General features: G+C 40.6%; 1 protein-coding gene across 2 annotated transcripts in view; it reads right to left on the reverse strand.

Moving 5' to 3' along the window:
• LOC136871678 (rifampicin phosphotransferase) overlaps window positions 1-13,357 on the reverse strand; it is a 210,305-nt gene that overhangs the window by 137,472 nt on the left and 59,476 nt on the right. For both annotated transcript variants that reach the window (XM_067145175.2, XM_067145176.2), the window contains exon 8: window positions 1,906-2,127. In XM_067145175.2, the coding sequence (XP_067001276.2) occupies window positions 1,906-2,127 (222 nt within the window). The remainder of the gene's footprint in view (window positions 1-1,905; window positions 2,128-13,357) is intronic.

Genomic DNA, 13,357 nt, shown 5'->3' on the forward strand with positions numbered 1-13,357 from the left:
TATCCTGTCTATGTTGGTAGGTAAGCTATATACCAGAAGGTAAATGCGTTTGTATTTCACACATTTATTTGGAAAATTAACCCCAAGAAGAAGGTAATGAATGACAGGAGAATGATTATTCTAATTTCTTATACATTATTTTTTAACTCTCTTAAAATTTAAATTAATATGTGAAAAATGTAAAATAATCTACATCTTCTGTAAAATTTTCTTAAATAAAATTTCAAGCACATACTGAATTACACAAAGATTATTTCTCCTGTTAAATTAGAAATCACAGGCTTCAATTAATTTCTCGTTTGACTTATGATTTCCAATTCTTAAGAAATGCACTTATTTTTGTGTTTATTAACACACCCACAAAACAAGAAACCTGTATATTCTTAATGCATAAGAAAATAGGCATTTTGCAACATTTTCTTAAAATAGATGAACTTTAATCTTTTTCCTATAATTCTGAATAATACTGGACAAGGCAAGATACTCACAATGTTTGGGTGGCAGAATACATCCTTGATATCCCTTGTCTGTCGTAAGAAGTGACTAAAAGGGGTAATCCCCAGAGGCTCTCATCTTGCGAGCGTTGGTTGGCAATCACGAGGCTCCAAGCTGAGTCTGGCATTACTTCCACTTACTTGTGTGCAACTCTTCACTCTCATCTTTCCCATCTGACCTGCACTGGTCATCCCTTATTCCCTTCTGACCCTGACGGTATTAGGTTTGCAAGATCTAGTATGTTTTTAATTTTCATGCCTTTTGCTGATACATTGATACTTCAAAGGTTTGGACCTCTTCCATTCTTTTAATTTTTGAGTGTGTGTGTGTGTGTGTGTTTGTGATATCTGAAATCATCTCTTTTCAGTTTCAACTCAGTTAATTTATAACTTTTAGCTTCTTCTGTCTGCTAAATCTAATTTTGAATAAATAACTTTTTTTTTCAGGTATAATTCTGTTATCATAAGTTTTCTTTTTGAGGTATGGTATTTTATAAATTTATTTATTCAAAATTAGCTTTGGCAGATGAAGAACCTTACAGATTTATATGGTATTATTATTATTATTATTATTATTATTATTATTATTATTATTATTATTATTATTATTATTATTATTATTATTATTATTATTATTATTGCTCTTTAACGGCCGCATTGGACCATTGTAGTCAATTTCTGTCTGGTCTTCTATGACGTTTTATAGTTTTTCCCTTTCTGTTCTTCCAGTATTTCTTCATTCTATCTGATCTTTGTTTTCATCTTTCTTCTGAAAATACACTTTTAGTTGTTTCTCGTTTATCAATTTTCGGTAGGAATCTAATTTTACTATTCTTCAATTTATTGTTTTGTTTGATTTATTCTTTAAATACTCCAGTGTTAAGTCTAATTCTTTCATGTCTTCTTCATTTCTTTTATCCAGACAGGTTGTTTTTTGCGTGTATATAAATTTTTTTAATCTTCCATTTTACCTCTGATTAGTGTTAAGAGAAATTGGTTGCCCATTTGTACTTCATCTTAAAACAATAATCATCGGGCGAGTTGGCCGTGCAGTTAGGGGGGGCACAGCTGTGAGCTTGCATCCAGGAGACAGTGAGTTCGAATCCCACTGTGGCAGCCCTGAAGATGGTTTTCCGTGGTTTCCCATTTTCACACCAGGCAAATGCTGGGGCTGTAACTTAATCAGGGCCATGGCTGTTTCCTTCCCACTCCTAGGCCTTTCCTATCCCATTGTCACCATAAGACCTATCTGTGTCAGTGCGACGTAAAGCCACTAGCAAAAAAAACCAATCACCACCGCTACCACAGTTTAGACTTATTCTGGCCTGAGAGGGTAACTGATGTCAACACTGTGTTCTTTCTAACTCTCAGAACCTTCATAAGCATTACAATATGATTGTGGAAAACTTACTGAGTTAATCCTCGTACACTTGCAGCAACCTGGATAGTGAACATGGTTCCAGTTGTATCAATACCACTGATGTTCACACTCCTGTGTTTCCATGTGTCATGGTTAAGTCCCCAGCGTCTTTGTCTCAGTCCTCTTAGGTACAGAACTTTCTCTTGAATCTGAGGAGAGCTGACTACACCATGGAGTGTTCCCCACTGGTCATATCCTTTACCAAATTCCTTCCTATAACAGTTAGTGGGCAAAATTCATTATTACTTTCTGGTTTGAGAAGTGAACTGGGAATGAAATGCATCAATGTTCAAATATACAAACAAAAACAACAAGAAGTCATGTAGAATGATAGCAATTTGTAAAACAAGTACAATCAAGTCACTTTAAGAAAAGGTAGTGATAGTAAGGAATTATAAGTGTAAAATCCATGTCTTCCAATTTTACTATCTTTGTGGAAGAGGTCTTTCCTCAGTAATCTTATTTCTTGCTTAATTCCTTCCTGGTCGCCATGAAACTGGGAAATATTAACTGAGCTTTTTATAGAGGCTGATGTAATATTTAGAAAAGAAGAATTGAGAGTAATGAGAAGAGACCTTCATCTATAAAAGTGGCAATGTGTATATACATATCAATGGCTAAGAAGAAAAGGGTCATAATTCAAAATCCATGATTTTTCAGGAGAAGAGTTTATTGTTTTAGTGGTTTACATCATTGCCTCCCAAAAATATTTTGACACAGTTAAAAATTGGTGTGTACATAGTTTTTACATCATTTGTTATAATCTGGAAAAAGTTACTTTTCAAAATGACCCTTTTGAATTAATGTCTGAACATTGAAAATTGTGGATGGTAAAATCTCAAAAACACATTTTTTAAAAGGTTGTAACGCTTTTGTTCTCAGCCATCGACATAACGATATTCACCCTCATCATGGACATCATTACTTAAGAACTACAGAGAAACATTCCATGGACCATATTATATGCTGACTAGCTGATTGTACCCGTGCTTCACTACAGAATTCTACCTTGTATACAGAATTATAGGTTAGGTAGTGTACACGTTGAGAGCAAGATTGTATTAAATTGTATACCTCTCATATGAAGACTGGGTTAGGGAATATTAATTGTAACGGTAGGCCCGCTTGTCTACCATCAGTCACAATCAAGTTGGGGAGTATTACAATGGCAGGCAATCAATCTCCATCTGCCTTTATACATCCTCAGAAAGACTGTCTTAGTAATTTTCCAAACTGAAATGAACATAGGTCATTAAAATGATGTTGGTAGGAATGACACGATTAAAAGAAATGTTTTCATATGAAATACTCGGTCAAATGAAAAACCACACATTTTCTCACTTTTAACTAACAGTACTACGCTTCCGATCTAACAATCCAAATTTTCAGAGTTGGAATGATCAAGCTGCAGACAGCCGTGATTTGTGAACACTCTTCGTCTTCTTTTTCGGCAGCGGGCGGGGTGGGGAAGTTGAATAGACTGGGCAAAAACTATGCCCTTCTACTAATATGTTTCCTAAGAATACCAGATGAATCGGAAACTCTCAATTCACTACATTGGCAGCGGAAAGAACTATCTGACTTGGAGGCAAATTCTTCCTCTAGCCAGAGGAGAAAGTCCCTCTTCACTGCTGATTTGGAAGAAAATGAATGTAGATTAATAAAAGTGAAGCGGAAGAAGCTTTTCTTAAGAAACGACTCTTTTTTAGGGTTGAATTTTGAATTATTTAGTGAATTGTGGTGCTATAATTTGGAATAGGCCTAAATTATAATTCTAGACTAGGACATACTACTGCTACTAAGTGAGCCTCTGCTTTAAATATGCACACTGCTCATTCAAAACAGCTCATCAGAGTAGGGATCGAATAACTGGAATACTATGATGAAGCAGTGTGTTACGTACCAGCAGTATCAGGAAATGCATGAACCAGAGGAATGGAATGATAAAGAAGAAAGTTTTCTAACTCCCCAGCTATTTCCCGCTAATATTCTTTTAGGCTGTTATACTCGGTCCACAGCAGTAATCCCATTTATCGGAGTTAAGTGGCAGCATAAGACAAATAACATCACAAAAAACAATGGTCAATATAACGTTATTGTTGATGAATGTTATGCGCTTTCGATATTGTAGGCCTTCACATTTAGTTTTCTTCCAACTCTGAAATACCACTCTTATCATAGTCAGTACAGTAAAACTGAATAAAACATAAATGACCGGAAATTGTATTCTCTCTAACTTTTGTTATGCAGTACTTTTTGATAGGACCAATAATGTACTGTAGGTATTCAAATATTAAATTTTACGTGCCTTCCCCTACACCAGGGGCTGCCTGGCCGAGGCGGTAAAGGCGTGCTCAGTTCGCCCAGAAGGACGTGGGTTCGAATCCCCGTCAGGAAGTCGTAAAATTTAAGAAACGAGAATTCCACTTCCGGAGGTGCATATGGCCCTGAGGTTCACTCAGCCTACACAAAAAATGAGTACCAGGTTAATTCCTGGAGGCAAAGGAGGCCGGGCGTAGAACTAATCACTCGACCCCATCACGTGCCGAGGTTAACAATGGTGGAAGCCTTTACCTTCCACTCCTCCAAGGGACTTCATGGTCTGTACGGAGGTGATTCTGCTCTGCCCCTAAACCACAATTTCATCCAGGATGAATAACATTGTTTAGAGCTTAGACTGTAGTTTCTTATTCCCCGACTTTATGTGTCAAATTTCATTAAATTCTGTTCACCCATTTTCTCCTGACTCGGCGTTGATATGGACTTACCAACAAAAATACAAATTCATGAATATCCCTGTTATCATAGTGGGTATGGTAAACATGTATGAGGCATAAATGATCATAAATTTAATTCTATACAACTTTAGTTATGTAATATTTATCGATAGGACCACTAATAATATAAATATTTGAAAATTAAATTTCAGGCCTTCCCCTAAACTACCATTTCAGTCAGCGTGAATAAAATTATTTATAGCCTATATTGTAGTGGTTCATCCTCTGACTTTACATACCGATTTTCATTAAATTATCTTCAGCCGTTTTCTCGTGATGTGTGTATATACATACATACAGACAGACGGACAGACAGACAGAAATTACGGACAAGTAAAAGTGCATTTCCTTGTTACTGTGGACATGACCAATACAGAAATACCATTCTTTTCAAATTCTGAGCAATATACAGACAAAACTCTTATTTTATATATATAGATGAATGTTATGCGCTTTCAAAATTGTAGGCCTTCACATTTAGTTTTCTTCCGACTCTGAAAATACCACTCTTATCATAGCCAGTACGGTAAAACTGAATAAAACATAAATGACTGGAAATATATTCTCTCTAACTTTTGTTATGCAGTACTTTACGATAGGATCAATAACATACTGTAGGTATTTAAAAATTAAATTTTAGTTACCTTCCCCTAAACTACAATTTCATCCAGGATGAATAACATTGTTTATAGCTTAGCCTATAGTTTCTTATTCCCTGACTTTATGTACCAAATTTCATTAAATTCTGTTAACCATTTTCTTCTGGCTCGGCATTGATATCGACTTAGCAACAAAAATGCAAATTTATTAATATCTCTGCTATCATAGCCAGTATGGTAAACATGTTTGAGTATAAATGATTGTAAATTTAATTCTATACAACTTTAGTTAAGTAATACTTATCAATAGGACCACTAATAATATAAATATTTGAAAATTAAATTTCAGACCTTCCCCTAAACTACCATTTCGGTCAGCATGAATAAAACTATTTATAGCCTATATTGTAGTGGTTCATCCCCTGACTTTACATACCGATTTTCATTAAATTATCTTCAGCCGTTTTCTCGTGATGCGTGTACATACATACAGACAAATAGATAGACAGACAGACAGAAACTATGGAAAAGTAAAAGGTGCATTTCCTTGTAACTGTGGACATGACCGATACAGAAATACCATTATTTTCAAATTCTGAGCAATGTACAGACAAAACTCTTATTTTATATATATAGATGATGTGGTGATTGCTTCTACTACCCAAGAAAATCTACAAAGTCATGTGGGAGCATATTATATGCTGATGATGAGGTGATTGCTTTTACTACCCAAGAAAATCTACAAAGTCAAGTGGGAGCATGTTATATGCTGATGATGTGGTGATTGCTTCTACTACCCAAGAAAATCTACAAAGTCAAATGTCAGGATACTGGTGTGATTAACTGAATCAGTTTGAACTATGTTTAAACCTGCTAAAAATTGAATACCAGGAAACCATCACATCATCAGGCTCCTCAAAATGAATGGAATTGCTGTAGTGCAGTTCAACTATTTCTGATACTTACGATCTTATTTCCAGGAAGATGACTGCATAATTGAAGATGTTTGAGCATGGATAAACTCAGCATGGATGAGATGGAGAGAAGTCACGGGAATCTTTGTGACAAATCAATGCCAATATATTTGAAATCGACTATATACTGGACTATCGTAAGCATCAAGTGCTGGGCTACTGCTAAAAGTACACAGCATTCCCTCCATACTATGGAAATGAGGGTGCTTTTGTGAATAATGAATATCTCCCTACTTGATCACATTAGGAACAACTGCATCAGGCAGTTCATTGGTGAGAAATTGATTGTTGAGGAGGTCCATGGGGGCAGACTTCTCTGGTATGGGTATGTCCAGAGAACTCCTCCTAACACAGTTGCAATGACAGCTTATCATCTGCAAGTTGAGGGAATAAGGCCACATGGACAACTCAAACAAAGATGTCAGGATACTGTAAATCAGTATCAGAAAACAGTCAGTCTGTGACCAGACAATGCAGCTGACCATGATAAATGGCATAACAAGATTTGGAAAGCATATCCTGTACCAACAGTAAAATGCTAAGGAGAAAAGAAGTGTAAATGGAGAAGTGAAGATTGTCTTCATCATTTTCTGAATTTATGTTTATTCTTGTTTTGCTATCTATTGCTCTCTCTCTACCCACTATGACCTGCAGTTTTGTAATTTCGTAGTACAGCCTAAAACAATACTCATCATCATCTGCTAAAGGTAATGCCTTGTCACTGTAGCCACATCTGACGATCTTCTGCTAGCCTCTTCATATTTCTATATGAACCATATGCCAGGTCACCAACGGAGTTCCTGATGTATGACATCCTTGGTCGTCCCCTGGGTCTCTTTCCCAATACTTTAGCTTCAGTGATGGTTTGAAGAAGAGAGTCATGTCTCAGTACATGCCCAAGGAACTTTGTTTTCCTCTTCTTTATCATATTTAATAAACATCGAACCTCTTTTATGTTCTTTAAAACAAAGTCTTTTTTTTTTTTTATCCATCCAACTTGTTTTTGTAATTCTTCTCCAAAACTACATTTCAGCAGCCTCAAGTTTTGTTTCTTTCTGTTTCTCTAATGTCCAGGTTTCACATCCATACAGCAGCACACTCCAAACAAAGGTCTTGAGAAATTACAGTCTCGTCTCCAAACTAAGATGGTTGTTTAGCAATAAGTTTTTCTTATTTTGGAAGGCTTGTTTTGTGACCACTATTCTTTTCTTGATTTCTGAAAGGGATAAGTTATCAGAGGTAATTACACTATCCAAGTAGGAGAATTCTGTGACTTGTTCTATCAGTGTGTTATTTAATTTTAATGATTTAATGATTTTAATGATTTGTTGAATGTTCTTAGCATCTTACTCATAATCCTTTACAGAATTAGCTAAGGGGGGTGTGTTAAGGGGGTACATACATCAAAACTGAAAGGAAAAAGTAGCTACAAAATGGTAAGTTTTTTTATGCTCTCTGAGCAAATTTCAACAGAGAGGTAAAGGTTGACAGTTTATCAACTTAACAAAACAAAACTTTCACCACCAGGCTGAGTGGCTCAGATGGTCGAGGCGCGTGCCTTCTGACCTTTACTTGGCAGATTGGATCATGGCTCAGTCAGGTGGCATTTGAAGATGCTCAAATACGTCAGCCTCGTATCAGTAGATTTACTGGCACATTAAAGAACTCCTGCGGGGCTAAATTCTGGCACCTCGGCATCTCCAAAAACCATAAAAGTAGCTAGTAGGATGTAATACCAATAACATTATTAAAGCTTTCACCAAAGGAACAATATTACACATTTATTACAATTAAATAGAAGTATGGCGTGATTATACAATTAAAAATAATTTCGTATTAGACTACACACTAAGAAACTAACCAAGACTAAAGAGACAGCCAGATTGACAAATGCGCATGGCAAGCAGATGAATCATATACCTCAGTGTCCATGACCTTGGCAAAAAATATACCCCTGCTACCCTTCTTCACAGCACATGCAAAGTCTCCTCTACTTACTGTGGCGCTACACAAATTAGTTTGCTGGAACTAACGACATCTTATACGTATTTCCACTAATAATTTTGTTAATAATTAAAGAAAATAAAGGAAAGAATTACCTGATAAGACAACAGGGCCTGTACAAATTGCTTGTTTTAATAATTCCTATAACTCCTAGTTTCAGCTGGATAAAATGGAATAAAAATGTAATGTTTTCTCCACAATGTGGAAGACTGCACCCCCCTTCCCTAATCACCACTACTGCCGTTAGACTGCCAAAATGACTGCTGCACAGCCAGTTGACCTGCAGATATTGGAATGTCTCATAGTCAATGTGAGGATCAGCTGCCTCTTTCATCAGACATCTTCTCAATGAACCGCACTGCAGCCCTCATTCTAGAATGAAAATCCCTGGACTGACAGGAAATCTTATTCAAATCTACTGAGTAAGAGGCAGGCATACTAAGTACCACTACACCATGAGACCAGCTTTCAGATAGCACAGTTTATACAATTTACAGAACCTGATTTTAGCTAAGTACCAGGTCAGATGATGAAGTCTCCAATATAGTTATCAGCTCTTACAGAAAAAAATTTCCAGACTTAACAGTACATCTCAAGTTTTGTTACAGATGGAGTAAGGGTGGAAGGAAAGATTGTATCTTTCTAATATGTAATGGAACTACACAATAAAAATCATAAATAACAAAAATCCAATGTACCTCACTGAAAATTAACCATTGCCTCACCCCATCCAAGATTAAGAACTCTGGGTCATCTCATTCTTTTCATGTGTTTGAGGACAACAAGAATTTTTACTGTCCATTGTTGTTGTCTGAATCCAACTAACCTCACCTTGTACGGCAAAACCCTTGACTCTCGTAAAACCTATCTTAGTGATATATTAAACCACTAACAGACATTATCTGGACTGATTTAAAGAAGAAGAAACAGAAGTTGTAACTTGGTTCAACAATAGGAAACAATTTAATGTAAGGTCTACATGCTTTTCTTTTATGGAATATATGCAGTTACTCATTGTTGACAATTATTACACTTTGTTGATCGCAATCTAATTGACCATAATGTGTATTTTAGTAACAGACTTGGTTCATAGAATTTAATTTAAAATTGTTCAATTTAAAATTCAGAACATAATTTCAGACATTATACAGTCCAGGAAAAATGTTTAAATGTCCCCCAACAGACACATGTATATTCCGAATGGTCCAGAAAAATCCGGACAGTTGACAACACACATACCAAACAGAAACATTGTTACACCTTGGGGAAAATATTCCACCATTTCAAATTAATATTTCCTTTTATCTTCATTTCTCGCCGGCCCCGTGGTGTAGGGGTAGCATGCCTGCTTCTCGCCCGGAGGCCCTGGGTTCGATTCCCGGCCAGATCAGGGATTTTTCTCTCAATCTGAGGGCTGGTTCGAGGTCCACTCAGTCTACATGATTAGAATTGAGGAGCTATCTGACGGTGAGATGGCGACCCCGGTATTGAAAGCCCAGAATAACGGCCGAGAGGATGCGTCGTGCTGACCACACGACCCCTCGTAATCTGCATTCATTCGGGCTGAGCAGTGGTCACTGGGCAGGCCAAGGCCCTTTCAAGGGCATTAAGTGCCATGGGGTTTTGGTTTTGGATCCTTCATTTCTCACATTGGAAATGAATTTGTGTCAACATAGTCCCTCAACGAATATCAGTGCCCCACCTCCTGAGAAAGCTGAGAAGCAGACATGACATCATCATTTTATGGGGTCTGAGAAGAAATGGTTATAGAAGGACTAGGAACAATCAGGTAAGAGCCTATTTGAAGACAGCTGTGTATGAAGGTGAGGGATTGTCTTTGTCTTTTTTCATGTTTGCATTTTGCTCTTCTTTCTGTTACTCTCTCTTCCCCCCCCCACTGGCCTGTCACTGTATTTCTAACCATGTTACTATCTTTGTATATGTTCCTTTATTCATCATAATTAATATGTTATATTGTTACAGACCTGCTTGTATATGTATATTAATGAATTGTGCAATGAGAATCAAAGGTTCAGGGGCCAAAAAGAGATGACAATTCCAACGCAGCAGCAGTAACATGGGTTGGGCCAGTGGTGAGCAAAGCAATAGTCCTGGTGACTTGCTGAGGCACAAGATAAGGAACCTAACTGAGCTCCTTTCAACAATGCTGGAAATGCCCAACAAGAGCACATGGAATGATCTGGAAGTGGAAACTATGAGTATATTCTGTGGGCTTATATAAAGTAGAAGCTGGAGAGTGCCAGTAAGTCAGTGTAGAGCCTGTCATAAGTGAGCATGAGGCAGTTATGAGACAGTCCTGAATCAGTCATAAGACAGTCATAGAGTCCTGAGTGTATCATTTGGGACTGCAACAGTGAGGAGTCAGTTATTCGGACAGTGATGCAGAGTTCAGTGCGGGATGTTAGATGTGTTGTGGAGGGAACTGCATTGGGAATGACACTATACTGCAAGAGGCTTCATTGGAGAAAAGGCATTCAACATGCTGGGGGCAGTGTGTTCAGCCAAGTTTATGAATACAAACTGGATGAAGTGGGAAACTGAGCTTGAGTGCACTTGTAAATAATTGAAAATTCCCAGAAAAATGGGATAACCCTCAAAATTAAGATATTTATGTTATGTGCTGCCATCTGTTGTCGGATACAAGAGCTATCTTTTGTGATATCGGGCTATCCTCCAAGGACCATATTAGGTTAAATACAAGAGACAAAAGTTATTGTATTTAAGGACGAGCTGACAGTCGTAGTGAAAGGACGTACGTGCCTCTCGCTGCGCTTTCTCTCTCCTTGCCAGGCGCTCTGTACTTTTCAAGTATCAGCCAGGCACTTGTACTTATTAGTACATCTTCGAAGGAGCATTGTCTGAGCTGTAGCACTTTTCAGTGCTCGCTCTTTCTTTTCTACTCTTTCAGGAGGACCAGGATGGCGACGATAACCGTCAACATGAGACCGGCTGGCTTCGACTGCAGGGAAGCCTACCGAGAACTTCAAGCTAGGCTGAGCTTGGCGCCTGCTCCCGACTCCAGGCTCCCATCGCTGATGGTGTAAACTGGTGGGGGAAGGACGTGCATCGGGAGACGATTTTTATAGTCGATCTCCTAACAGCGATTGTGGAGCTCGACAGAAAGGATCCAATCGACTATCTCATTGGCGTGGTGATCCCTGGCTGGGCAGTCGTGATCTACGCCAAGGACGCAAGCCGCCTCCGACACTACAAGAAGATGATAACCCAGCACTTCCAGGTCACCCGACTACCAGGACTCAGGGAGCACCCGGACGTCTCAGGCTACCAGGAGGCAGCTACGCATACGGAGCTGGAGACCGAGGAAGACTGCGGCACTCCCGAGCGCCGCGACGGCGCAACCCCAGTTGGAAAGCTGTACTCTACGAAGTACACGCAGACCAACAAGGCCGCCAACCAGGATCGCCGACCACCTACTAAGACGAAGTGGTCGCAGATGCAGGCCTACCAGGAAGGGCCTGTTACCTGGGCGCAAACCAGGAAAGCGCCTGTGATGGTGGAGAGCAGCACAGCAGTGGAGAGGGACGTCCCCTGGCGTTCTGAGGCCGCTGTCCAGGCGCTGCCTGCCAGCACGTCTGTTGAGCTGCAGACCTCGATGTGCACCCCCCAGGACCGGGAACGCAGCTGAGTGCTAGCATCGACCGATGTCACCGCCGCCAGCCAGGAGAAGGAAGAAGACAGCGAAGCAGCCTGCATGTCTGTCGAGCTGCAGACCTCGATGTGCGCCCCACAGGACAGGGAATGCAGTCAAGTCTTAGCACCGATGCCGCCACCACCACCAGCCAGGAGAAGGAAGAAGACGGCGACGCAGCGGAGCCACCAGCAACCCCGGGTCGCCAGGCCGGGAGGAGGGCCACCAGGACGAGGCCTCTTCCCCTGCCAAGAAGAAACCCCTGGGAAGAAGAAGACGACGCCGGACCAGGAAGCAGAAGACGACGCCAGCCCACCAGGAGAGGGCCGCCCAACCGCAACCCAAGACTGCTCCCATGACAGCAGTCAACTGAGGAGCCAATTAGGAGAGGACTTCAGCGGGTAGCGGCAGTCAGGTGAGAGTAAAACGTCCCCCTCAGCAGCTCTTGCAGTGTTTCCGCTGTCTGAGGTGAGGCCACCGTCAGGTCAGTTGTGGGCTCGAGGTGAGGTGCAACCGCTGTGGTGGTGATCAGCACTACACGGCCTGTGCAACACTTAGGGAGGCGCCGGTGTGCGCCAACTAATCGGGGGATCACCTGGCCTCCCATCGCAGCTGCCCTATCTACCGGGCCATGGCGTGGGCAGAGAGGAAGGAGGCCCAGCGCCATGACCCACCCCCTTCCAGGAGGCCCCCGCCTCGGCGGGCTTGGCCTCATTCTCTGGGATCGGAGACTGGGTACGAGGTAGCCCAAGGAGGTGGAGCCGTGCAACAGGCCCTAGTGGTACTCGACGCATGGCTCTGCAGCCGGCAAGGACCACGCTAGTCACAGCAGTGCCCAGACGGACTGATCCCCAGACGATGGAATGGCGAGGAATGGGTTTATGTTTTGTGCATGTTACCTGTTCCTAACTAACACAACCTCTGGTCTTTTTCCAGCCCACATCCTTGCATGTGCTATCAAAAGATGTCAGGTTTTACATGTAGGCTCTTTCTTCTTTCTGCCTATGTGGTTTTTCCCTGACCCTTCAATACCATACTTCAACACCATATACCTAACACAATCTCGCCTGGTAGCGTGTCTGACATGGAAACAGGCAGATACTCCTTGTATCACTTCCCACTCGTCCGACTTGTTGGCTGAACGGTCAGCGTACTGGCCTTCAGTTCAGAAGGTCCCGGGTTCGATTCCCGGCCGGGTCGGGGATTTTAACCTTAATTGGTTAATTCCTATGGCACGGGGGCTGGGTGTATGTGTTGTCTTCATCATCATTTCATCCTCATCATGACGCGCAGGTCGCCTACGGGCGTCAAATAGAAAGACCTGCACCTGGCGAGCCGAACCCGTCCTGGGATATCCCGGCACTAAAAGCCATACGACATTTCATTTTTTACTTCCCACTCTACCCAGCTATCTCTTTT

This window comes from Anabrus simplex, chromosome 4 (genome assembly GCF_040414725.1).
Source record: "Anabrus simplex isolate iqAnaSimp1 chromosome 4, ASM4041472v1, whole genome shotgun sequence".
NCBI classification, from domain to species: domain Eukaryota; kingdom Metazoa; phylum Arthropoda; class Insecta; order Orthoptera; family Tettigoniidae; genus Anabrus; species Anabrus simplex.